The sequence below is a fragment of the Phragmites australis genome, chromosome 11, assembly GCF_958298935.1.
Source record: "Phragmites australis chromosome 11, lpPhrAust1.1, whole genome shotgun sequence".
NCBI lineage: Eukaryota > Viridiplantae > Streptophyta > Magnoliopsida > Poales > Poaceae > Phragmites > Phragmites australis.
In genome coordinates, this window is record NC_084931.1 from 30,712,339 (window position 1) to 30,738,506 (window position 26,168).

The following is a 26,168-nucleotide window of genomic DNA, read 5'->3' on the forward strand; positions in this document are numbered from 1 at the left end:
GTATGATTTACCTTGACACGGTTCTATTTTTGCTTTTTGGATCATATGATTTTGCTTATATAGTAAGAATAGATAGATTTTTATTAAGATTATTAAGATTGTGCTTGATTTTTATTAAAATTGTGCTTGATTTTGTCACACAATGATCATAAGATAAAAAAAATTAAGCTCTAAATACTAGATGTTAATTATCCAAAAACTATATATATATATATATAGGAAAACTAGTATGTACTCCTGGGTGTATGTACTCCCACCTCTCATATACCACTTTTACACGTGTGTTATACTTCTTTATCACTTTAAATATACTTCATTAGTAATTATAAGATACTATAATACAAATCCCACGAAAATTTTTATGAAATTCCATGATTTTTATCATAATTTGCGTACATACTTCTTTTATGTATAAAAAAGAGTATATAGCAAAAATGAAAGGCTAACATTGAATTTTTTTTTCTTACAACTCATAGTGGAGTATCTTAGAATTAGTATTAGAGTATACTAAAAATGATAAAAGAGTATAAAGTGTTTGTTTAGGTGGTATATTGCATGTGGAAGTACATACTCCTAGGAGTATAGAATAGGTGTCATATATATATATATATATATATATATATATATATATATATATATATATATATATATATATATATATATATATAGGAAAACTAGTATGGACTCCTGGGTGTATGTACTCCCACCTCTCATATATCACTTTTACACGTATGTTATACTTCTTTATCACTTTAAATATACTTCATTAGTAATTATAAGATACTACAATACAAATCCCACGAAATTTTTTATAAAATTCCATGATTTTTATCATAATTTGCGTATATACTTCTTTTATGTATAAAAAAGAGTATATAGCAAAAATGAAAGGCTAACATTGAATTTTTTTTCATACAACTCATATTGGAGTATCTTAGAATTAGTATTAGAGTATACTAAAAATGATAAAAGAGTATAAAGTGTTTGTTTAGGTGGTATATTGCATGTGGGAGTACATACTTTTGCTAAATACGGATGTGCCTACTAAACTACTATAGAACGTAGGTCCGAAATTTAGTCAGGTCCTTATAAAAAACCGCTTATCTATTACCATAATTGAGTTAATCCTCAAATCCATCCATCTGGTAATTTAACACATGTCCTCTCGCCCAGGAGCCTTCATTTCCAGGCAAACCCCCAGATCCATTTACCCCACGATCCGATCCAGCCCGTCCAGTTCGACAAGGAACGGATCTCATCCGTGCAAATCCAAGGTTAGATCCGTGAATTCCGCAAAGCCGAGGGGTGGTTAGTTACCGGTTAAAACGCCCGAGTCATGGTTCCCGTCTTTCTCCAATTCTGCTACGCGACCGGGGAAGGAAGGAGGATCCACTGGTGTTAGCCTCGGATCCGGAACGCGGAGTTCGTGCGGCGCTCGGATCGATCGCTCGAAGGGTGAGGGCGTGAGGCAGCGACCAGTTTTGGGATCGGCGATGGGGAAAGCGGCGGTGGCGGGGACGGCGGCGGCGGTGTGCGCCGCGGTGGGGGTGGCGGTGGTGCTGGCGCGCCGGCGCCGGCGGAGGGAGTCCGAGCTGGTGGGGTCCGCGCAGGCGGAGCGGAAGAGGAGGGCGGCCGCGGTGATTGAGGATGTGGAGCGCAGCCTGGCCACGCCCACGGCGCTGCTGCGGAGCATCGCCGACGCCATGGTGGCCGAGATGGAGCGCGGGCTGCGCGGGGACATCCACGCGCAGCTCAAGATGCTTATCAGCTACGTGGACAACCTCCCCACCGGGTAAAGGGCTCCGTTCCCGATCTGATCTCGCTTTTCCTTTCCGTTCCTTTCCTTACCTTTGGGTTGTGATATGGCCTGTGAGCTTTGTGATCCGAAAGATGCTTGCTTTTCGGTGGAAAGGTCGCATACGGAGGTGATCTGGATGCAAAAGCGCTTTGTTGATCGCGTCAGAGTGGAGATTTTCCTTATTGTTTTGATTAGGAATGGACTGCCTTTCGGTGAATTGGTTGGAGATCTGCGAATTTCTTGGCATTTTTATGGGAATGCTGCGCCTGCCGCGAAACGAAATTTGGAACACTCACCTCCCACTTAATCTTCCTTTGCTTCTTCATGGCTCATGGGCGGATTATAGTTGTTACATGAGCTTTCGATGTCTGTGATCTCGCAGATCGCACGCTAGGTGCTACTCTGGTGCTCTAGGAAATAATGAACATGGCACCGGTCTTGGATTCCTGGTACACTAAGCAAGATGGGATTTTTGACGAGTTCGGTATGGTGTTCGCTTTGCTATGCTGGGCGTTGATTTTTCAATGCTTAACTGCCAGTTTATGCAGTGGATATTTCCTTTAGATTTACTCCCACTTCATTGCTATCAATTATGTAGATGTGATTATGTGGTTGTGGGCCTTGTGGTATCTTTTAGCTATTTGTCCCATTATGTCCATCAACTGAACTCATCTGGAGGCATAAATTGGTGTAGTCATCATTTCTCAAGAACTAAGCCACAGACATTTTCAGAGAAATGAAGGCTCTTAAATCCAGTGATTCTTTTGACCATCGGTTTGTTAAGTGCAATCCACTCATGAGTACAAAATATGTGTTCTAGCAACACTGTATATAGCCACGTTCAACACTTCTGCTTCACTTCATTACCTAATCATCTGGGTCTTGCTTCTGCAGAGATGAACATGGGCTGTTCTATGCACTGGATCTTGGAGGGACCAACTTCCGTGTGCTGCGAGTCCAACTTGGAGGAAGGGAGAAACGTGTTGTCAAACAACAGTACGAGGAAGTTTCCATTCCACCACATCTGATGGTTGGGACTTCCATGGTGAGTACTCTCAGTTCTGTTTTCATGTTTCTTGAAGTTGTACGTTTTCAGCACTGCTTGCCTTATGTATATTGAATTATTGATACAGGAACTGTTTGATTTCATTGCTGCTGCACTGGCTAAATTTGTGCATACTGAAGGTGAAGACTTCCACCTCCCAGAGGGTAGGCAGAGAGAGCTTGGTTTCACCTTTTCCTTCCCAGTGCACCAAACATCAATATCATCAGGAACACTCATCAAGTGGACAAAGGGCTTTTCCATCAACGGAACGGTAAAAAATCAAAGCACTTTTTCATGATCCCACCAATTGAACGCCGTCCTAGTAGTTTTTTGTAAGAAGGGATCAAACTGGAATTTCTTAATAATACATGAATTTCTCTTGCAAATTTCTTTGATAAAGCTTGATTTGAGGGGTACCCATGTAGCCTCGTGTATAGCACCAGGTTATATAGCTTGATAGACATCTTCTCAAGCTTTTTTTTTCTAGTAAATAGTTTGATTTAATATAGCAATAGAGCCTCTGGCATTTGCTGCTTTTCTTGAAGGACAAGCTTTCAGTTACACAAGAATGTTAGAGCAGATATTTCAGTCTTGAAGTTTAATAGCGGTGTTGCTGTTAAATATGATTTGATGTTGATTCACTAACCTTTAAACAAACTAGTACCTGCTCCATTCTTTTGTTTTTCATCATATAGTTTATGATCAAACAGATTTCTCAATGTGAATCGAGTTTCGCTAGGAAGGATATTTCTGAAACTCTGTAAGAATATTATGTCTATCTGGTTGTTGATGACTATGTTAGTTGTCAAGTGTCCTTCAATAATCACATTTACTCATTTACTTGATCTGAATATTTATTGCTCTTGAATCAGGTTGGTGAAGATGTTGTGTCTGAGTTGAGCAGGGCCATGGAAAGGCAGGGGCTAGATATGAAAGTTACGGCATTGGTAAGTAATTATCTGTTATTCAAACTTTGCTCCATTTTTTTTCTGGGTCTTCATATCGAAAACATTGCTATTTTTTCGTATTGTAAATTCCTGATGCTTTTTTTAATAGCTTTTTCTCTCTTAACGGGATGCCAACATGGTGCATGCCAAACTTTTAGTTCTGAGACTTCTTTTATATCTTTAATATTCTGACTGAGAATTGATGTTCTATAGGTTAATGACACAGTCGGCACATTGGCTGGTGGGAGATATATGGATAATGATGTAGTTGCAGCCGTAATATTGGGCACTGGTACAAATGCAGCGTATGTGGAGCATGCTAATGCAATTCCTAAATGGAATGGGCTACTGCCTAAATCTGGAAACATGGTTAGTTTGAATTCCTTATACTCTGAATAACTAAGTTTATAGAACCATTGTATGGCCTTACACATGCACTGTATCTTTGCTGTTGTAAAATTCATCCCACTTGAGAAACATGTAACCTTTGAATTATTCTGTGTGCTCTAGGTAATCAATACGGAATGGGGGAGCTTCAAATCCGACAAGCTTCCTCTTTCAGATTATGATAAAGCCATGGACTTTGAAAGTTTGAACCCTGGGGAACAGGTATTTCTCCCTTTTCATTTACTTTCCCTTTTTGTCTTTTAGGTGAACTGCATGAATATGTGTGGATAACTTGTGTATGATTTCTGACAGATATATGAAAAAATGATTTCTGGGATGTATCTTGGAGAGATTGTGCGAAGAATTTTACTGAAGCTTGCTCACGACGCTTCTTTGTTTGGGGATGTTGTCCCACCTAAGCTGGAGCAGCCATTCGTACTGAGGTATAGTTTCTTGATCTACTGATCATCGATCTGTTCATGCCTGTTTGCTGGTATGGAAAAGATGTTTTATTTATTTATTTCTCATTAGCTAACCATATGGTTAAGAGTTTTTTTTTCTATGATCATGTGCGTTGAATTGTAACACATGACATCAAGAGTTTGGCCTTTTTTTTCCTGTGATAATATTTTAGTTTGTGGCAATTATAGTTGTAGTTGAATCAATTGTATACAGGGAACTTGTGTCTCTTCTCAAGTTACATGTTACATCAGCTGAGTAATCCAAAGAAAGCGACATATGACAAAATATTTTTTAGTCAACTAAGTTTTGTCACAATTGCTTGCAGCTGAAATGATCTCGTTTTTTCTCTGATGTTCTGGCAGTTTTGTATAAGTATCTGGATGGAGAAATTGTGAGGCTAGAAAGAGTTTGGTTAATGGATAGCTTTATATTATTATTCAGAACTGATAAGAGTATTTGCGTGGGGCCAAAAATAAACAATCACCTCTAATCTCTCCTTAGTTTATTAATAGATATATGAGTTGGGTTGCATAACATATTTGTGATCTGATGAAGATCCCATGCCATTAGTAACATCTTTTTGTGATGCTTAACAACTTTTTTCCACACCAGCTCTGGTACATTGATTTATTTTTAGAACTTGTAGAATCAGTTCTGTTAATATATTGATTGTGGTATCACAGGACGCCAGATATGTCAGCCATGCATCATGACTCCTCACATGACCTCAAGATTCTTGGAGCTAAGCTGAAGGATATCGTGGGGGTATGACTTGCTTGTGCCAAATTGGACACCAAAAATGTTCAGTGACTATTGATCGCTTATGAAATGTTTGATCTTATGTTCAGGTCTCAGATACTTCCCTGGAAGTAAGATACATTACTCGTCACATCTGCGACATTGTTGCAGAGCGTGGGGCACGCTTGGCTGCTGCTGGTATATATAGCATCCTGAAGAAGATAGGCCGGGACAAAGTACCAAGTGATGGCACTAAAATGCCAAGAACTGCCATCGCTTTGGATGGTGGGCTCTATGAGCATTACAAGAAGTTCAGCAGTTGCCTAGAAGCAACTCTTACTGACCTGCTCGGTGAAGAGGCCTCGTCTTCTGTGGTTGCCAAGCTGGCCAACGATGGCTCTGGCATTGGAGCTGCACTTCTTGCAGCTTCACACTCGCAGTATGCCGAGGTCGACTAGTCCTGACAATGAGCATGTATCAAGATCCGAGTGTAGCTTCTCATTTTTCCCTTCAACGTTCCCTGTGTTCTGGGCTCCGCTCAGGGAATTTTTATCTTCCTTTCTCGGCTATTCTGCAGACGCACTCCAGTTCTCTGCAGCGGGGTATAGCTAGTAAAGCACCAATGAGTTTGGAGGTTATCTAATGGCATAAGTGCTCCGATGGCAGGAGCATGGAAATGGAGGTTTGAACAATGCCATTCATGTTCTGCCCATTCTTTTCCCCCTTGTATGGTGTTGTAAACCAAGCAAATCTTTAACCTTTTTGTATTCGCAATAAAGAGGACATGATCGAATTTAACTAAATGTTCTTGCCTCCTCCAATATATGCTGGATTATTTTTATGGCTTCAAGATGATATAATTGCACTTACAGTACATACACACCTGATGGTACTGCCCATCAGTGTTATTGCCAGAAGTGTTGGTGATGTGAGTGGTGATTATCTCCTCCTCCTGCACTCTTGAGATTGTGCACTAGGCTTGCTACTGTACTGTCCTAGATCCTGATCTCAGGTGGTCAAGCTTAACGCTATTGCTCACTCTGCTTTTCTTCAGACGTCCTAGTCTCAAAGCCGCCCTTGCCGCCGTCGTCGATCCCTTTGCCATCAAAGAGCTGTTTCCGGCAGCTGCCTCTTCACCTGCAGGAGTGGAGCGGCGTCGTAGTCGGCGACCTTCTCGTCCACGGTTTTCTGGTGCGCCTGCTCGCAACGCAGTAGTATCTGCAGCACGTCCTTCATCGTTGGCCGCGTGGACGGCTGGGGGCCGGTGCATATGATCCCGAGCTTGAAGACGGCCTCGACCTCGTCGCCGTACCCCGCGTCCCTGATGCACTTGTCTGCAGCATCGGTGATGCTTTTACCGGATTGCAAGTGCCGCCACGCCCAGTCGGCCAGGGAGCCGTGCTCGCCACCGTCGTTGGCCTCCCTGCCGGTGGTCAGCTCCAAGAGAACAACCCCGAAGCTGTACACGTCGACCTTCTCGTTCACCTTCCTCGCGTACGCGCACTCTGCACAAAGAAACGTGACGAGTACAAAATAAGTTGCTGTACCACTAGAAACTGGCGTTCAGGATCACCGAGGCAAGGCACGTACCGGGAGCCATGTAGCCGAATGTTCCGGCGACGGGGGACACAGTGTCGTGCGTGCCGGCCTGCACCAACATCCGGGCGAGCCCGAAGTCGGCGACCTTGGCATGTAACTCCGAGTCGAGCAAGATGTTGCTAGACTTGACGTCCCGGTGCACGATCGGCGGCGAGCACTCATGGTGCATGTAACACAGCCCCCGCGCGGCGCCGACGGCCACCCTGACCCTCGTCGGCCAGTCCAGCGGCGCTCTCCGGACAGACGGGGCCCTCGCCATGGCGCTCCCAACCAGCCATTTGTGGCCGTGCAAGCACTTGTCGAGGCTGCCGTAGTCCATGTACTCGTATACGAGGAGCTTGGTCTCCGCGCGGGAGAGGCAGCACAGGAGCTTGACGATGTTGGTGTGGCGGATGTGGCCGAGGATGTCCACCTCCGACGCGAACTCGCGCTCCAGGTTTTTGTCCAGCTTCCCGCCGGTCCATATGCGCTTCACAGCCACAGTGCCTCCCGCGCCGCCGCTACTCCGGCTGGTGTACGTGACGCGATACACGCGCCCCGATCCGCCCTTGCCGATGAGGTTCTCGTCGGCGAGCCCGCGCAGCACGGAGGCTTCGCTGAAGTCTAGTGGATGGAAAGGGGTGAGCTTCCAGGCCTCCTCTGCCTGCGCCAGCCGCCGCTTCCGCCTCTTGATGTCGCGGACGACGAAGAAGGCAAGCGCTGCGATGACGACGAGGAGCGCGGCGCCCGCGGCGAGGAGGCTCGCGCGGAGACGCGGTGAGACATGGTCGGATGAGTTGGCCGCACACGAGCGCACGCCCGTGAGGTACCCCGACGACGGGGCGGCGGTGCAGAGGCCCGGGTTGCCCAAGAAGCTTCGGTCGTAGGCTGCGATTGCGAGGGCAGCCGGGACCTCGCCTGTGAGCTTGTTGGAGGACAAGTTAAGCTGGTTAACCTTCAGCGATCCCAGCGACGGCGGGATGGCACCGGAAAGCTGGTTCGACGAAAGGTCGAGTAGGGTGAGCACCGGCATGGAGCCTAACCCGGCCGGTATCTCGCCGGTGAGCTGGTTATGGCTGAAGTTCATCTGAGACACGCCACTGAGTGATGCAATGCTCGCCGGGATTGCCCCAGAGAGCTGGTTCGCCGACAGGTCCAGCTCCTGCAGCAGTGGCATCCCGGCGGCGAACCCAGTGGGTATATCGCCGGAGAACAAGTTGTTCGCGGCGTGAAACTTCTGGAGCCGAGGAGCCGATGCCGGAAGCCGGCCGCTGAACCGGTTGTTGTCGATAAGGAGCCTCGTAATATTCCAGTACATCTTCTCCGGCAGGTTTCCGCCCAGCTGTAAATTATTGTACAAATATACGGTGACAAGCTTCGTCTCCGTCCACAGAGCGGCCGGCACCTCGCCGGACAACTCGTTATCTTGGATCTCAAGCATTATGAGAGTTGGGCAGTTGGCAAGACTGGTCGGGATTGAGCCGTTAAAGCGGTTACCGGAGGCGGTGAGCACCCACAACTGGCGGTTGTCGCAGATCCCCGCCGGTATTGGCCCGTAGAAGTCGTTCTCGTCGATCTGGATGTCCCTCAGCAACGGCGTCTGCTTGCCGAGCTCTGCCGGGAGCATTCCGGTGAGATTATTGTTCCACAGCCACAAGAATACCAAGGATGGAAGCTGGGCAATGCTCGCCGGTATCTCGCCAGAGATCTGGTTCTGGCGCAAGTTCAAGAACCTTAGGTTCAGCAAGCTCCCAAAGCTTTCTGGGATAGTCCCACTAAGCTGGTTCTCGGACATGTCGACCTCTACCAAACCTGTTGCTCCGATTGTGCCGTTGATGACGATGCCGCCGGAGAGGTTGTTGATGTACAGATACAAGTACTGCAACTTTTGGAGGTTCCAGATCCCGGGAGGTATGTCTCCTGTGAATGCGTTCCCCGACAGGTCGAGATACTCCATCTCCGGCATCTCCGTGACATAGCTCGGGAATTCGCCGGTGACGTTGCACTTCGCCAGCCAGATAGTCCTCAGCTTCGTCAGGTTCTTGAACGACTCCGGCAGCTTGCCGGGACCGAACGAGTTCAGCTCGAGCTTGAGCGTCTGAAGGTTAGTCAGCTCACCGAGCTCCGGCGGGATCGTGCCAGTGAACTGGTTGCTGTTGAGGGCAAGGTACGTCAGGTTCTTGAGCTTCGATACCGCCGCCGGTATTTCACCGTCGAAGTTGTTCTTGTCCAAGGCGAGGTAATTCAGGTTTCCCCCAAGCCGGTCGATGTCGGCTGGGAGCTCCCCGCCAAGCTGGTTCAACGAGAGGTCTATGTACGTGATACCGGTGAGGTTGTAGAGGAACACCGGGAAGCCACCGCCGACGCTGGTGTTGTGCAGGTTGAGCACCGTGAGGCCAGCGAGGCCGCCGATGGCGTCGGGGACGGCGCCGCCGAGCGTGACGTTGGGGAGGGACAGGGACGTGACCCGGCCGTCCGCGCCGCAGGACACGTAGGTCCAGTTGCAGTGCTGGGCCCCGTTGCTCGCGGCACGCCACGACGCGAGCGGCGCCGGGTCGCCCCACGCGCGCTTGATCTGGAGGAGGAGCTGCCCCTCGTCGGGCGCGGGCTGCGCCGCGGCGTGGCGGGGGAGGCAGTGCAGAGCGAGGCCGAGGCAGAGCAGGACGCGAAGGCAGGCGTGGCCGCGTGGCGATGGCGCCATGGTTTCGCGTGGGTTTTTCCCGTTGCTTTCGTGTGATTATCTCCGTCCGCCGCCGCGGGTGCGCGCGCGCGTTCAGTTTGCTGGGCGGGTGCGGTGGCCTGCCATCGCGGCGTGTGAAGTGTGAAACGCGCGTGGGCATTATGTAGCGGGAACGGAAGTGCTGAGTCTGCTGACCGATCTTCCTGTTCAGTTACCCCGAAGGAAGTTGCTTGGAAGATTCAGACTTGCTTGCTTCATATTATATGGTTGTTGCTCGTTCTTTTCTTGGGTTTAGACGGGTCAAAATTAGATTGCTTAGTCTCAAACGGATATTGCAACGCAGTTCAAACTTAGGTGTACCGCTTAGAATACACTTCATCAATCAGTTTAGCATACACTTGGACAAATGATCAGAAATATTTTCTCTTAGCACCCATCTATACTTAGCACATATGTCCTACCGTGTGATCACTCAAAACTTATACACGTGTCATGCATAATATGTTCATGTCTGTGCCTCACATATGCCCCATAGGTCTGCTCTAATACTATTTATAACGCAACAATAGCTATCCGTGTAAAAAATTTCAAACTAATGATATGAACTAATGCTAACTTTATAAGTTAGCTCCACTTGACTCAACTAGCAAGGTTGAACAAATCCACACTCTATAACATCCCATACCACCTTATAACATCCCATGCCCCTCATTGGTCTTAATGGGCTCGATCTAATTTAGGCCGGGATGACACAAATATGTTCGAGATGAATTTGTTCGATGTGGCTGCTAAATTACGGACCAAACTTAATAAGCTACGTGTTTTAGTGGCAGTAGTATTCTAGGTTTAACTCGTTGTTTCTTCCGTTCTAGAAGATCGGCAATCTGCTCCGCTTACTTGGACTCGATCCGTGTCGCGGCCCGTCGCTTGGCTGAGAGCGGGATGGTCAAACTATTCCGCGCGGCACAGTGAGGTCGATCACCCGCGACAAAAAAAAAAAAAGGAGGGCGATGCAAATCAAATTGTCAAGTAGATGCCCGGAGAGTGTTCGTCGTTTCAGGTCGGTCGCTAAGATACATCAATTATTTATATTTAAATATTAGAATATAAAATATAAATATAATATTTTTCATAATATTGGAATCATGTTTATTATTTGTAAATAGATCTAATTTATAATTTTCATTTTATGTGTTATGCAAATTGATTTTTATTTGTTTCTTGATTTTTTAAAATTATTATTATTTTTAATGTCATCACCTTATCTCATAGTTTTTTTAAAATACATTATAAATTCTTTGATATTGTTTTTGTGTGATAATCCGTAATATGTTTGTGTTTTGTTGTTTTAATTTTGTAATGTTTGATTATAATTGATTTGAAAAAAATGTGTTGATTGCTAACGTAATTAAGTTGGAGTTTGCTAACGTAACCTTGTTGGATAAATAATATCTAAAACAAAAAAGGGAAGGAAAGGTAAGATAAGAAGTAGTTTTGAGGCTTCTCTATGATTCATCTGGTTGTTGATTAATGGTTACAGTTAATCAATCAATTAATTCGACGGTTGGATGTTTTGCTTTTTTATGAGAATTTATAGAATTTTCTTAGGATTAACGTGAAGGCACTAAAAGGAGCCTCTAATTAGTAAATATAAGATGTGGTTACGGCATGTGGACCCTGTGTCTATAGATCATTATTTTAATACTAGTATAACTCGTAGATACTCGCATATCACTGTATGTATGCACTTATACAACATATACTGGATGCTGAAAATGTTGTTATCGACAGGTATGTTGTTTACTGTTGAAAAAAATTCCGTATTAATAAGATACATCAGAAGCAGACCTGAAGTTTGAGCACTAGTATGACTATCCAAGCGAGCACTTAATTCTTGGCTATAGATCATTTGACTAATGGTCAGTGGTGGGAAACAGAGAAAGAAAGTAAAAAAGACACTCAATACTGCACGTGCGCTTGTGCTCCAGTTATTGTACAGACAAATGTGCCCTCGTCCAACTCGCGATTCTTCCATGGCGGATCAAACAATTCCGATCAATAGAAAAATCAAGAGTAGATTGGCATTATCTTAGTTGTTTAATAGTAGTACTAAAATCTGGATCCGCATTGCTGATTTTGATATGTACCAGTTCATCGCAAGCGGGGCAGATGCCGAGTTGCCACTATTTAAATTATTGTTTCGACAAAATATCATTTCTCTTATTAACATACGGTACTATCTGTATCAATAATACGTAGACCAAAACAATATTTTATTAAAACACAACTAAATTAATGACATACAAGCAAATTTTCAGCTTTTAGAATCAGCAAAACCGAATATTATTATATCAGATACCGCTCCTCTAGAGTTCCATTAAAAAAAAACAGACGCTTAGCTCAAAACACATAAATTTTCAGCTTTAGAATCGGTAGAACCACAAACAGCTCGTAGCCCGGGTGACTAAAATTCTCAGTCGATATCAATATAACCCGGGCTCGCGTCTATTGGGGGGTGGGGGCTTTAGTGACGAGCCCTCACCCGCCCACGTTCGTGAATTTTAGGAGTGAACGGTGCGCATGTGTAGTGACATGAATGAATTTGTGCTTAAAAAAATCGGCAAAACCGAATATATAAGATACCGCTCCTCTAGAGACCAATCTCTGAAAAGTCCCGATTGTTTCGATTTTTGGAATGGAATATTTACGGAATTGTCATGAATAGAATCAAACCTTATTCCATGCTATTTTCATAAGATTCCTCTTTCTTATTCTTAAGCAAGCCCCTGAGAGGACTTAATTGATCATGATTTCTGTTTTCTCTTTCTTTTCCTTTTTGTTTGTTCCGAAAAAGAAGTTCCCTGAAAAACAAAAACAAAAACAACAACAACAAACGCTTGGCTCAAAACAAACTAGATGTGAAATGCAGAATGACGAGGCCGCGACAAAATAGGTGTCCACGCGAGTTCGGAGTACTTCTACTAGAACGTTAGCAAATGATTACTTGCATACTCCATTGACTGGTCTCCCACGGTCCCACTCCCTCAGAGATAGCCATGTGCCGATCCCACCGCTCGTCCCGTGGTCCGGAGGCGAGCCGGAAGGAAATCAGCCGGGAAGCGTCGCCCTTGGACGTTAGGCAGGGGCAGAAGAAATTTTCAAAGTCCGGCTCGCCTTTGCTGACCACGGACTCGCCGTGCGTAGATCGACCTCACAAGGTTGCAGCTATCCAACGGGAAATGGCTCACTGGTGTTACAGCACACACCTAATCTGTGTCTCTGTGCTGCCATCAGTTATGGCTGATGCAAGTTTGGTATTTTTTGGATTATTGGATCGACCCAAAATTAAAAAAAAAACTAAAGATTTACTCCACCTAATTAAAGTAAAAAGACGAACTAAATGTTGACAAAAACTATCCATTGGATAACCACTTGGAGTATTGGACGCATGCGCTAGTCTGAAATTTCAGCAGAGCACGGTATGTGAAGAAGAAGAATATACTGCAGACGTGTAGCTGATGAGGCAATGCCTTTTTGCTGTGAGCTTTGTTCAGTTTGTCTCGGTAGAAAAGGCGTGGGCAGCAGACGATCGACGTATGCATGCTAAAGCTACAAGTCTACCAGAAGACTGAATAATTTGCTTCCAAAGAGAGAAGAAACTTCCCAGATAGCTACCCGCACGAGGGACGCAGACAGATACAGAATCACGAACGGGGCTGGTCTGTTTCCGCTGGCGGCGTCTAGTTTTCTACTCTTCAGAGTTCAGATGTAGACATGAGGGACGGACAAGCTGACTGGTGAGCCACTCATCAGGTAGAGGTAAGGACTGTTTGTGGCTCTGAAAAACGGACACCTTCTAGAATGAAAACTATCCGAAAGCTGCAGAGGTGATCAGGATATGCCTGGGCCTCGAGGTAAAGCTGGTACATGTTTCATAAAATCGCATGGATAGTTTACGATTGTTGAGCTGTGTTGCGAGGTGACACGATTGCAAACGCATGACGGCTTTGCAATTGCCGTGATGTGATACACTACACTGCAGGATCCTTACTGATTCTACTTAGAAAGCCGTTAGCAGCCAGTACATCCAAACTCAAAGGGAGCCGCGGTTCCTGCGACAGAGATGTCAACCGGTCAGGTGCGGGTTCGACCAAAATCCACCCGTCACAAAACCCGAAAATCAAAAGTCAACCCGCACCCGAATTATTAGTCGGGTTAAAATACATCCATACACCTCAATCCGACAGGGACCCGTCGGGTCTTGCATCATCATAAACAGAAAGACAGAAACACTGAATAACTGAAAGTCTGATATGAACCGTAGCTAACCGCTAGCTCAAAAATCAGAATTACAGAATACATGTTCAACTCTTCTACTACTGAATCAATCAATATCTGTACACAAACTGAAACAAGAATACTATCAATGCTTCAAACACCTAATATGGCAATATCTGTCAAAACAAAGTAACAAACTAAGCAACATGCCAACAGAACCACTAATGAACTTTGCAGTACATCTGAACATAAGGCCATCTCCAACTGAATCCCATCGCGGTTCGTGTTCCATTCGCGAAGGAATTCTCATTCACGAATCTAAGTATTTCCACCTCCATTCCCTTCAACTTAGAATTATCTCTCATTTCTCTTCACAAATCCCTTCGAATGGAAGTTGTTGGAGATGAGAGAGAAATAAGAAAGAATAAGAATAGGGACGGAAATTTCAAAAGGAATGAAATGAAGAAAATATAGTTAGAGATGGTCTAACCGAACCAACAAAGATACACAAACTCACAAACACAACTTTTTGCCTTCAAAGGACGGTATGTCACAACCATATGGCTTCCATCTCCAGTAGAGATAACCAGTGGCAGGCGATCCATGCAGGTATAAATATCTCAAGAAACTGAGACGCGATCCATGCAGGCACCTGAACACTAAACAATTCAAGCTACTCGGTTCAACAGAGCATGGTAAATAATGAACAAAACTTTAAAGTAGCTCTGAAAATTCTCAAATCTTTTACAGTACATCTAAATGAGTGCATACCGTTCATTTTTTTTATCCGGTGGTTTAGATTGGCCCAATGATACTCTATCGCCTATCAATATCATGGGTATCATAAGGGTAGGATTGGAAAAAAAAACTATGATAAACTTGTAAATTATATGTTTAATTAGGGAAGATCAAAATGTTAGTTTATTCTTCGGATAAGTTTTCACTTATTCTGTTCATTTCATTTATTAGGGTTTCCACCTTCCGTCGGTCGGTCGATGATGGGTGACGAAAGTCCAAAGTTCGGTCAATCAATGACGTAATTACCCCTAAGGGTATCAAGATAATTACAATAATACTTACTAAAATGGACGGTTGGATCACAACAATGATACTCTCCATCATCTAGTATCATGTTGTACTGCAAAGATTCTCAATATATTTTATGTTGTTTAACCAAAAACACGATGTGGAGCATAAGCATTTCGATTGAAATGGAGTACTAATACCGCTCTTCTCCAGCTACAACTAATATTCAAAATTCAAGTAATACCAAAGGACTTTCCACCTCGCCTCCAGGTGGGCTTTCCTGTTCCGGCCGGCCGGCGGGCGCTGCTCCTGCTCCTGCTCCTGCTAGTGGGCCGGCACGGCGCGGGGCGGGGGGACGGCGAGACGGCCACCGAGGCACCGATCATGGGTCGGAAGTGAACCGCCATCGCGCGACCACCGTGTCTGGGCATAGTGGAGAGCTTGGTGCAGGCCATGAGGCCGGACTGGGTTGGATGACACAACGCTGGGTTAACAGTAGCACTGCGGCCGGCTACACACATCGGCACCAGAAGGTATGAACAATTGGTTTCCTTCTCCTGCGCAGTCTGACAACGATGTGAAATTGTGAATGGTTTGTGCGTCCGTTTCCAGCTTTTCCGGCAATTCAATATGTTTCAATTAGCTCATTTGTGAGTGTTTTCTTATTGACAAGAGCAATTGCAAGCCTCAATCTCACAGGAATGTTGGTGCAAATTCATGTATGTGATGAGTTTGTTTAGCCATCATCTCTTTCTAGTATCAGGGCTAGTGACACTGAACCATCTTACACTGAGTTGAGGCGCACAACGCATTGTACATTAATTCCTTGACCCCTTATGTTGCAGTTCTAGGAGGCCAAATCGAAGCGGTATAACAGATTAGAAATAGTCGTTTCGCGTGTTAATTCGATCCCATGACAGCTTCACAACTGTCTTGTTCTGTTTAGTGGTGGTATTCTCTGTTTAGATGTTCACCTAGAATATTTTGCTGGTGGTGTCCGTGCTGTCCATTATTATGACGTTGGAAATTGAACTAGTGAACAATTCTGAAACTACAATGTTATGTGAAAACAAAGAACACAGTTGAGTTGTCAATTCTCAGTCACCCGTAGGATCTGATAGACCATTAATACATCACCCTTATATTATTGAAAGACAGATTGTATTTGACTAGAGAATTCAGGAAAATGAGGATAGGGTGCCAGTAAAAGTAGGGAACATTTATTTTTCTTCTGAAAACATTAAAAGGATCAAACGAGAATGTTCGATATGTTTTGGTTGCTGCACATGTATAAAGTGTGGATATCTTTCCGCCTGATATCGGACAAGCAGAGATGAAGGTTAAGAATTCCTGAACTATTCTTTAGTGTAATCTATGTCTTATTTTAATTGGGCCACCTGTCAAAATCGGGACGGATTGTATCAGAATCTGGACCTACCAGTGCTGTTCTTTGATGCAATGTCTAATTTATCAGATTTGTCAAGTTTGCATGTTTCTAGCATTGGTGCCTCTCAGAGAACAAAGCTGCTTAGCACCACATCTTTGCTTATCGTGCTGTAAAGTTTTTTTCTTGGTTGCACATACCTGAACTGTCTATGCTTTGATTTTATCTGTTCGCACTGCGCCAGCTTGATGTCTTTCCTTGAACAGTTACTTTCAGTGAGCTCAAATGCTATCTACTCTCTTTCTGGAAAAGAGATGCTCTCTATTTTCGCCGTATCTATCTGTCCTGTTAAAGGCTCCTGGCTATGATCTTTTTTCTTCTTCTCGAATACGCAATAGAGCTGCGTATCTTCGTATTAAGTAGGAAATGAAGTATGAGATTACATGACGACCAGACGGGTTAAAGAAAAGGTCAGAGGCCGATCATGCCAAACTGAAATTGTACACACGTAAGATCAACTAGGTAAACTAGGGATGCCTAAGGTCAGGTGATTGAGCCGACGTGGTGTAATCGCTGCATGGTTATCCCTAACTTCTTTGCCTCGGCTTAGCACCACCGGCAGATGTCGTCTCTAATGAGGGCTACCAAGAAGTGCGAAGAAATGCGGCAATTGTTGAATGTGATGTCATTGCGAGATAACCAAATTCTCCAACAAACGAGAAGGATCAGCGAGTCCAAACCTTGTCAAAGCTCGTTGTCAACGCGGCCTCACAGATCAATCCACCAACTACACAGCGTAGTCACTGATGCTAGTGCATGGATTCCTAAGATCTGCCACCATATCTCCCTAGGCAAAATACAATAGAGCAGAAGATGGTCAGTAGTTTCTAGAAGTTGCGAGCAATGAGCACAAGAATCATTGGTTTGGAGGCCATGCTGTCGTCGCCTTGCCGTTGTCCAAAGTCGGCCATGAAGGGCCAACCAACCGAAGAACTTCACCTTGGAGGAAGCCCAAGTTTTCCATAACACCGTAGCACTTTCGAACTGGATGGAACCCAGAAACATGGCCTGATAAGCCGATTTGGAGGAGAAATGTCTAGGACTGGACCATTTCCAAGTCGCCCGGTCCTCATCGTTAGTCAGGTTGACATGTTCGAGTTGGCTCCAGAGCTCCAAATACTGTATAATCGCCGAGATAGACAACGGGCCCGAAATGTCTTTGACCCATTTTCGGTCTTGCAAGGCTTCACTCATAGTCCTCTTGCTTGATGTAGAAGGAGCAACAAAGAGAAATAGATTAGGAGCTGAAGCTTTGATTGAATCCCCATTGATCTAGTTGTCTGACCAAAAGAGAACGAAATTTCTATTGCCAACCTCCCACCTGATTGACGCATGGAACAAAGCAACCACCTCTTTCTCGTGATGCAGAGGAAGCTTGGTCCATAGTTTGAAAGGCTCACACCGTTGCCATCAGAGCCACCTTAGACGAAGAGCAAGACCAGCGAGCCAAAGATCTTGAATGCCGAGGCCGCTAGATTTGAGAGGCCGGCAGACCCTTGGCCAGGAGAGGGAACAACGACCACCAGATGTTCTTTGGTCCCCCGCTCATAAAAAGACCTTCCTTATCTTGTCAATTTTCTTGATAAGCCAGGGGGTACCGCTATGAAGATAATTGTGTGCAACGGGGTTGATGAGATGACAGATCGCACCAAAGTGGCACGACTCGGTTTAGAGATCAATTTGGCCTGCCACTGAGGTAACTTAGCTGCAATCATGTCAACCAGCGGTTGTAAATGGCCTTTGCGGAGACGACCGATTGTAAGAGGGACTCCAAGATATTGAATTGGGAAAGATGAGAGTCTGCAAGGGAGCTCACCAACGACAGTGTGCATGTCATCCTCACCGCAGCAGATGGGCACAACAACACATTTTGCAAGGTTGGTTTTGTGGCCTGAGATCGCTCCAAATAAATTGAGGATGGCAAAGTGTGCTCGGATGTCCCGTTGAGTGGGAGGTGAGAACACAACCATATCGTCTGCGTAGAAGGAGCAACGATGAACAATAGAAGCGTGCCCCGTAGGTTGCAGGATGGCCGTCTCAGCGGCCAAATTTAGGAGACGAGCAAGGATGCCCATGACAATCACGAGCAAAAACAGGAAGAGGGAGTCGCCTTGCCGAAGGCCATTGGCATGGACAAGCGAAGGCCCGGGGATGGAATTGAGGAGGATCCGGGTTGACAAAGAACACATGATGGCCTCCACCTAGATGCACCATCGAGGGCCGAATCCCCACGCTGTTAAAACCTCAAGCAAGAAGGCCCAATTGACGAAGTCGAAAGCCTTGGAGATGTCAAGCTTGAGCAAAACCTTCGGTTGTTTGACCTTCTTGAGAAGCCTAGCAGTGGAATGCACCAACTTGTAGTTGTCATGGATGCACCGACCGGTAATGAAAGCGCTTTAACTAGAAGAGATAAACGAGTTAAGCCAGAGGGCCACCTTAGTGATGAGCTTGCCCACATTGTGAATCAAACTAATGGGACGATAATCAGCTGCGGTGGTGGCCTCCACTTTCTTTGGTAGCGGAGTGATCAACACATCATTTAGCCAGTTGAGGCATCTACGGTCTCCTAAGGCGAAGGTGCCGATGGCCAAGGTGACATCATTCTTAATGATCGGCCAGGCAACACGATAAAACTCAATCGTGAAACCATCCAGACCGGGGGCCTTATTCATGGGCATGCTCTTAACTGAAAGGCGTGTCCAATGAACTCAGGTCTAGGGGGAGAATGCTGAGATCCTGCAGGTTTATGGTAAAGTCCCTGGAACGAGCAGTCCCCATGATGGATTTGAAATTGGCGAACAACACTTCCTCCATGTCCGAATGGGAGGAAACCGAGCCATTAGGTGTGGAGAGAGAGGTGATTAAGTTGTTGTGTGTGCGATGCTTGGCAAAAGAGTGGAAGAGTCTGGTATCAACGTCTCCATCACATAGCTAGGTAGCTCTCGACCGATTCCTCGCAATCAACACTTCCTCCATTGCCTGAGAGCATCTTGAGCCTTTTACGAAGCTCCGACTCTGCCAACGTGAGAACATGGCTTTCTTGGGCGGTCTCCAAGCGAAGGATGACCTCTCGAGCGATAAGCAATTGCTCTCTCACATTGCCAATAGTCGAGCTGCTCCAGCGTTGGAGTTCCTTAGCCACACGCTTGAGCAATAGATGCAACCGCAAGAGGGGGGCTTGGATAATTCATCAGGCAACAACACCCAACCCTTTTGAACAGCCTCCAGGAAGCCCAGCATCCGGACCCAAAAAGCCACGAAATGGAACAAAAAGCCTGGCTGTGATCTTAAAGTACTGTCTAGGTGAATTTTATTCCATCCTCCCATAACCATTTTTCTGATGAACAAAAACTTCGCAAAATAAATATCATCTGATGATTGATGCTGGATAAATATACAACTAGTTGAGATTATGAAATGATTTGCATACTCTGCACCTTGATTGGGACCACATGTATTTTTGCCGATGCTGGAGATGCAGATTGCCCTTATTTTTCTGTAAATATCATCTGTCTTCCAACTGTGATTGTTAGGCACGATATCTGCATTCTTGGAATCGTACTACAGTCTAAACGGCTTCAAAATGCAGGAACCAGGTATGTCTTTTGAGGTAATAGGCACTTATGTTCTGCACACATATGATGAATACCCATGCATGCCGGTATAGCTCCTATGGATGGACTGGAACTGTTTTGTTCGATGATATCCTTTATGTTGATGCTCGATGATCTCAATTATATGCACATCTTTACCTTTTACCACATCATTTAAAAATCTTTTTTTCTGCTGGTTGTGGCATAAATGGTCTCCATTCTCCACTAGCATGTTCAGCGTTACACATATAGCATCTCAATCCACGCCTAGACACCTAGTACATTATGTATTTGATTGACAAGTTGTTTCCATGAGTATAATAATACTGGAAAGCAATAATGCAAGCAAGAGCAAACTGATACTAGAAAAATCTGCACAGGTAGTAGTTATATAGAAAAGCTAAGGCTTGGGCTATTGGCATGCTAAATTTTCTAGGCACTTCTGTTGCTTTCACCTACTCCAATGCATCGTTCTTGCAAAGGCAACACTGCTTTTAGCTCAGGAACTAAAATATACACTGGCAACATATGAGCACACAGCTCGGGGTATACAGTAATACAGATGTCTGGCAACAAAGGAGCTAAAGATTCTTTCGTAATCCACCCTGTCTCTTCTTCTTTTCCGCTGTTCGGTATTCAGGGGTGGTCCAATGACAAAGACCTTTCCTTTGTCCCCAATACCTAGGCTGGAACTGGAAGCATGACAGTGAATATTTCCATCTGTACCACAAAAAGAATTGTTTTTTTTTGTCTGTTGTCCTACGCTTTATGTGTAACCTGCAGGTCTTGAATCTTGATTATCAGCAGATGGAGATTATGATTAACCAACTGGTTATTGATGATTACCGGAGTTTCAATAGTGAAATTGAGTACCAGAGCTGCTGCAAACAATATGTTTTTTCCCTACTCTTTTCTTTCAGAGTACAAAATTCAGGTATACTTCATGCTTCCCGTGGCTCAATATTTTACATAGTATGAATCCATGATCACATCTTTGGAGGTCTCAGGTCAAAGTATCCGACAAGGGGTGCCCAAAGTTTGCTGTTGAGTCCTGAAGCTACAACAATCTGGTTGCTGAGTTTTTTCATGGTTGGGTCATGTAGTTGGTAAATTACACAGCCTACCACACCAGTAGGAAATTATTCAACACATTGTTGCTCCATTATCAATGAGCAACCTGCATTCCACAGTTGTTCACTTGCTCTCTGTGTTGGCATAACAGGCAATTAACCATTGTGATCTGAACTTTAGGTGCGTGTCTTGCATCTTAGCGAAGTTAGTACAAAAAATATTAAATCCCACTAAAAACACATCTTCCACCTTTAGTAAACCTACTAGGTCATGTAGAATTTCACTAACCAACACTGCATTCGAAACAGAACAAGCTAAAGTTACGAATTTGCAGTGCATTCTGGGCATCTGCTATATGGTAACATTTATCTTATTAGATTTATCTCTACAAGCCAAAAAGGGTCATCCGAAGAAAGCTGATTGACTGCAGCTTGCACGATCCTATGGCTGGATGATTTCATCATTTCAGTGATCTGCTACCCTCCCAGAGGCATTCTGAATCTGGAAAATAACATAGGTAAAATATAATGAGGGGAAACATGGGATTGATGAAGTGAAACCAACAGTTAGCTTTATGTGATGCATCTAAGAATAATTAAAGTTCAAACAAACGGAGCTTGAATTGACACTGTACTTACCAGGCCATGGGGAAGCTCCGAGCTTCTCATAACCCTCAGCCTCTTGGCAGTAGAAACAAATACACTGCATGAGTTAAAAGCACTTAAATTAGATAGGACACCAGACATGTTCTTATGTTGTTCTTCTAAAACTTGGTAAAATTGGACAAAAATCATGACTGTAACTGAAGGCGATAAAACAACTCATTTGCCGTATTGCATTTCTTATGCCTAAGAAACTTACAGAGCTTTCCTACAAAAAACTTAAAGAAAGCTACTAGGTGTGCGAATATGCTATACGTATAAGAGAAAGGAACGGTTAAGGCTTACTTCCATGGTAGGTCCCCAACTAGTGTCCTGCCTCCTCCGTTGTCCTCGTAAACTAAAGTGTATTCACCAGTTCCATCCAACAACCCTGAAAATATTTTCTCTTCAGCTCCTTGCTCTCCACTTTCAGTACAGGCTGAATCCTTTTGAGCTGCAGAACAACCGAAGTCAGATTCTTTAGAGAAAACATCTCCCATTGGTGCTATTCAGATACACAAGTATTTGATTTTCTAAAATTGACGTCAGTATTTGTTTTTTGTGGTCTGTTATTTAATTCGCACCTTCAAGAAAGCCACGAAACAACTCTTCAACGGCAGATGACAGCTTCTGATAGCTGTCATAAGCTGCAAGGTCTATTTTCCTTCCAATGGGGATCCCGTCCATCTTAATTTTGACAAGCGGGCTCCTCTTGCAGGTTAGCGTCATCTTGTCACCAGCTTCTTCATTTTGTCGTTCAGGGGATTGCTTAGATGGACTACCATTTGTGAGGTTTCTTCTGAAGGATCGGACTGGAGGCCAACCGACTACCGGAAGAACAGCACCTCTGCATCGAATTAGTGCACCGGTGAGTTTGAGTAGTTTTCCTTTTTTTTAAAAAAAATTAAAGGCTCTGTGAGTTTGCTATGGAAAGATAGGCAGATGTAGTAGGAAAGATAGGCAAACTAGTTGTGCTAACGAACTAAAATATCTGAAATATGTAGCTACATCTCAAGCTATGCGACTTTAAATTGAGAATGTTGTAGTAGACTCCCATTTCCTACAGTTGTCAATAGAAAGGTATTATAATTGAATTCGAAGTAAATCACCGTTCAGCGGCTGAAAGGGTAGCCACAATTAACAAAGAAAAAGTTAAGTACAAAACGTAACGTGTACTATTCAGTGTCACAGAAAGTAACCACAGGATTGATTAAAGGCAGACTTCTTTTAGCAAAATAGTGAATTTTCATGACTAAGGTTACTTCTTCAAATCGGAAGCTCCATAACTATACCCCCATTCTAACTCAAGAAACAGGGGCTAGCCTAAACTCATTTGATTATCACATTTGATTCAGGAAGCCAGGATCAAGAAGTCAAATTGAAGGGGGCAGAAGAACATTAGAATATGTAATCCTTTCTCAAGATCACGTATGCATGATGACAATAATAAATAAGCATAGCTTCCATAGCTGAGAACACAAAAAGACGGGAAAGGCAGTAATAAATTTGTCCTTACCTCCACTGGGGGTTGCTGCTACTGTGCACAGGCCCAGCAGCTGAGTCATGTGATGATGATGGGGGACAGCATCCTTTCTTCCTCTCGCCTGCCATATTTTCACCTCCTAATGTTAACTCATTCCCACGTCCTTCCCTATCCTGGTGCCTCTGATTACAACCTTAAATTACATAAGAAAGATGTCAAAGAACAAAAAGGTGAACAACTAAAAGGCTGCATATTTTCCCTTTGCCCTACCTTCTGGTTTGGCACCAACAGTAGCCAAGAACCCTCTCTTTGCACCAGTAGTAGCAGTGCTGGTAGTAAGCTTTGAATGTACAGGGAAGCAGCCAAGGGAGAGTGCTGTGTAGCTCTTCTGTTGCTGCTCTATCTTCTCTCCTGGGCCGGCTGTTCTCTCTTCTTCTTGGACACCAGGAAGGCCAAGCTTCAGCTCCAGCTTCTTGTCCTCCTCAGCATCAGAGATTGTGGTTCTTGATGTCCCTCCATCTTCTGCTTCTCTCACCTTCCATTCTCTCTCATCTCGGATGAGGTTTAGCAGTTGAGGAGTCGAAGGGGCTCTTTCTTTGGAGTCTTCCTCCATTGGACTTGATCTAGGAGAGGCACAAGAAAAGAAAGCTTTCCATATAAATATGTGACGGTGGTCCAGCAAGAACTCGAGAACCTATTCGACAGAGTTGTGCGGCAACGAGAGGAATACAAGTATGCAACCACTTGAAAAAGTTTAGTTTTGCACTCAGCTTAGGATGGAGAAATTGTGAAATAAACGTGCGATATAATCCTAAGGTCAAACTGAACGAAAGCGGTGAAGAGAAAAGCTGGGAAAAGAAATGACTCGTGATCACCAAATCAACTCGCGTCAAAGGCATTTGGGGCAAGGGAAATGGAGCCTGCAACTTATCCTATCTGGCGACAAGACAAAACCCTCTCAAGTTCGTGTCAAACAAAAGTCTTTCACAACGTAAGTCTTTCACTCATCAAGCTCAGCAAAGGAAATGATCAAAACAAAGGCACTTCAGACACACAATCGGCTCATGCGTCTTAGATTGTTGATTCAGACAAGGATAGTACACCGTGAAACTCTCACACTGGATCATCCAGCAATAGAATTCAATAGAGCAAGGAGCCAAGAACTGACCTGAGACAAGAACAGCTGCAGCAACCTGAGCTAGCTGAAGAATTCAAGAACCCAGGACCCCAGGTGAGAGAAACGGCAAACCAGAAGCAAGCAACTATCTTTGGCAGAATAGAGCACCTTGGGCTTCTCTTTTATACCAGTGTGGTGCCTCGAGTTGGCGCCGTTCTTTTTCCTTGGCCTACTTGTATACGGCCCTGACCTATACGCTATATCTTCTCCTTTTTATCCTGCCCTTTTTCACATATCTGTTCTTGGCAAGCGCGCAGTTGGCGTATATAGAACAGGTTCCGTTCGGAGGGCAACAGAAGAATACGAAAAATCCACCAGGGCATGCGGATGCATTGCGTTAAGATTTGTGTTAAAGAAATAGATAAAAAAATTATAAGATGGATAAGATAATCAACAGATTGACGAGTAGATGAGTGGGAGGAAAGGGCCGGGGGGAATGGGCAGGCGAGCCGCGCGGGCTGAGCGACGCTTATCCAAGCGAGTGCGGTGATGCGATGTGATGGATGCTGCGTTATTGGATTATTGTATCTGCGTGTAGTTGCTGTCGGGTGATGGAGGTGGTGTGGGTGATGCAATGGTTCGCTCTTCTGGTTGGCTTCAGCGGCCTGGCCAGCCTCGGGGGACCACTGTCGGCGTTCCTGTTGATTGTGTAATTTATATGTGACGACCCATGCTGTTGAAGAATATGTTCGTGTTGAGCTATATATGGTTTTTTAACTATTCAGGAAAGACCTGGCTGAAAAACTGTTGTTTTTGAAGATAGTTTGTGTTGGACGAAAAGGATTCATCCTTCTACGAGAATCTCTAATCAAGTCATCTTTAAAATGCCAATTATACTCACCGGTTAACAAAGATCATATCCGATCATGTTAGCTTTTACTGCTCATGGCTTCCATGCATCCTTCTCAGACTGTGCAAGTCTCTTGCAGCCTGGTGCAGGTTAGCAGGTAGTGCCGGTCTACATGTAGCCGCAACGGGACGACGCACTTTCCTTGCCCATGTCGACGCAAGAGCCAATGAGGCAAGCACCTCTCACCCCAAATTAGTGATGCGCGTGTCGACAATTGGTGAACTATTGGTATTACAAATACGTGATAAATATGGAGGATAGTATCTCATGTCGAATCAAACGTCAAAAAATAAAGATTTAAACATATTTAGGTTTTTAAAGATAATAACTCTACATCATGTGTTCTTATATCATGAGACAGATTATAAGAGGATTCTTGCCAGTCTAAATGTGATATATAACTAGAGTTTCTTATTGTCGATGTAGATCTTGACATCTCTCTAGATCACCTCCTCTCTAGATGGTGATTCTCTTTTCTGCATAGTCTCTCGACTTCATATATATATATATATTAGTTGCCATATAGCACTCAAATTTTTTTCTAAGTGGAACACTGTCATCTTTAAATTTAGATATAGATTTCCTTGTTTGAGTGATATTCCGATACATGGTAGTAGTTTTAATTCGTCCGGGGACTCATTTCTGAGGTACAATTATATATCTGAAAATTTAGAAGACCTAGAGATTCATATATGTATATGATCACAGTGTATAATAAATTTATACTGCTCATCGTCAGCCGTAGTTGAAAAAAAAAATCTGTGCTACTGAAATGGTGTAAAGCGTGCAATACGTAGCTCAGCACGGAACACTGCCTACGCAGAGAGACACACACGAAAGCACGGTATGAATACGACGGGCGCGCGCGCTTGACGGAATATGTTAGCAGAAAAAGAAGAGAAGAGTGAGTGGACTTTGCGGCAGCAATTTGACCCCGCGTGGCAGAGAAGAGTGGACTTCTCTTGCGTTA

The 26,168-nt window shown here is 44.4% G+C and overlaps 2 protein-coding genes and 1 pseudogene across 3 annotated transcripts; 1 reads left to right on the forward strand and 2 right to left on the reverse strand.

Moving 5' to 3' along the window:
* Positions 1-1,303: 1,303 nt before the first annotated feature.
* LOC133884691 (hexokinase-5-like) lies at positions 1,304-6,180 on the forward strand. Of its 2 annotated transcripts, none has more exons than XM_062324203.1 (9): positions 1,304-1,792; positions 2,693-2,843; positions 2,932-3,114; positions 3,716-3,790; positions 4,004-4,159; positions 4,301-4,399; positions 4,490-4,620; positions 5,323-5,404; positions 5,488-6,180. In XM_062324203.1, exons 1-9 carry the CDS (start codon positions 1,494-1,496, stop codon positions 5,833-5,835), a joined length of 1,524 nt encoding a protein of 507 aa, XP_062180187.1. In that variant the 5' UTR covers positions 1,304-1,493; the 3' UTR covers positions 5,836-6,180. The 2 variants fall into 2 exon arrangements, with proteins under 2 accessions (XP_062180187.1, XP_062180188.1); XM_062324204.1 differs by lacking the exon at positions 1,304-1,792 and adding an exon at positions 2,413-2,572.
* On the reverse strand, positions 6,171-9,867 carry LOC133884690 (receptor-like protein kinase HSL1; annotated as a pseudogene).
* Positions 9,868-21,186: 11,319 nt separating this feature from the next.
* On the reverse strand, positions 21,187-24,598 carry LOC133885614 (auxin-responsive protein IAA18-like). The gene is made up of 7 exons (XM_062325344.1): positions 24,340-24,598; positions 23,442-23,794; positions 23,205-23,364; positions 22,273-22,535; positions 21,995-22,142; positions 21,686-21,749; positions 21,187-21,548 (listed from the first exon to the last, which is right to left on the reverse strand). The coding sequence occupies exons 2-7, from the start codon at positions 23,782-23,784 to the stop codon at positions 21,513-21,515; spliced, it is 1,014 nt and encodes a 337-aa protein (XP_062181328.1). The 5' UTR covers positions 23,785-23,794; positions 24,340-24,598; the 3' UTR covers positions 21,187-21,512.
* Between the last annotated feature and the right edge of the window lie 1,570 nt (positions 24,599-26,168).

Excerpts from the sequence above, each read along its gene's own strand:
- LOC133884691 (XM_062324203.1), top strand. The coding sequence starts at position 1,494 with ATGGGGAAAGCGGCGGTGGCGGGGACGGCGGCGGCGGTGTGCGCCGCG. Across the intron at positions 2,844-2,931 it reads TGATGGTTGGGACTTCCATG|GAACTGTTTGATTTCATTGC; the intron begins GTGAGTACTCTC and ends TTATTGATACAG. Across the intron at positions 3,115-3,715 it reads GCTTTTCCATCAACGGAACG|GTTGGTGAAGATGTTGTGTC; the intron begins GTAAAAAATCAA and ends CTCTTGAATCAG.
- LOC133885614 (XM_062325344.1), bottom strand. The coding sequence starts at position 23,784 with ATGGAGGAAGACTCCAAAGAAAGAGCCCCTTCGACTCCTCAACTGCTA. Across the intron at positions 22,143-22,272 it reads GTTTCGTGGCTTTCTTGAAG|CTCAAAAGGATTCAGCCTGT; the intron begins GTGCGAATTAAA and ends GTTGTTCTGCAG. Across the intron at positions 21,549-21,685 it reads CGGAGCTTCCCCATGGCCTG|ATTCAGAATGCCTCTGGGAG; the intron begins GTAAGTACAGTG and ends GTTATTTTCCAG.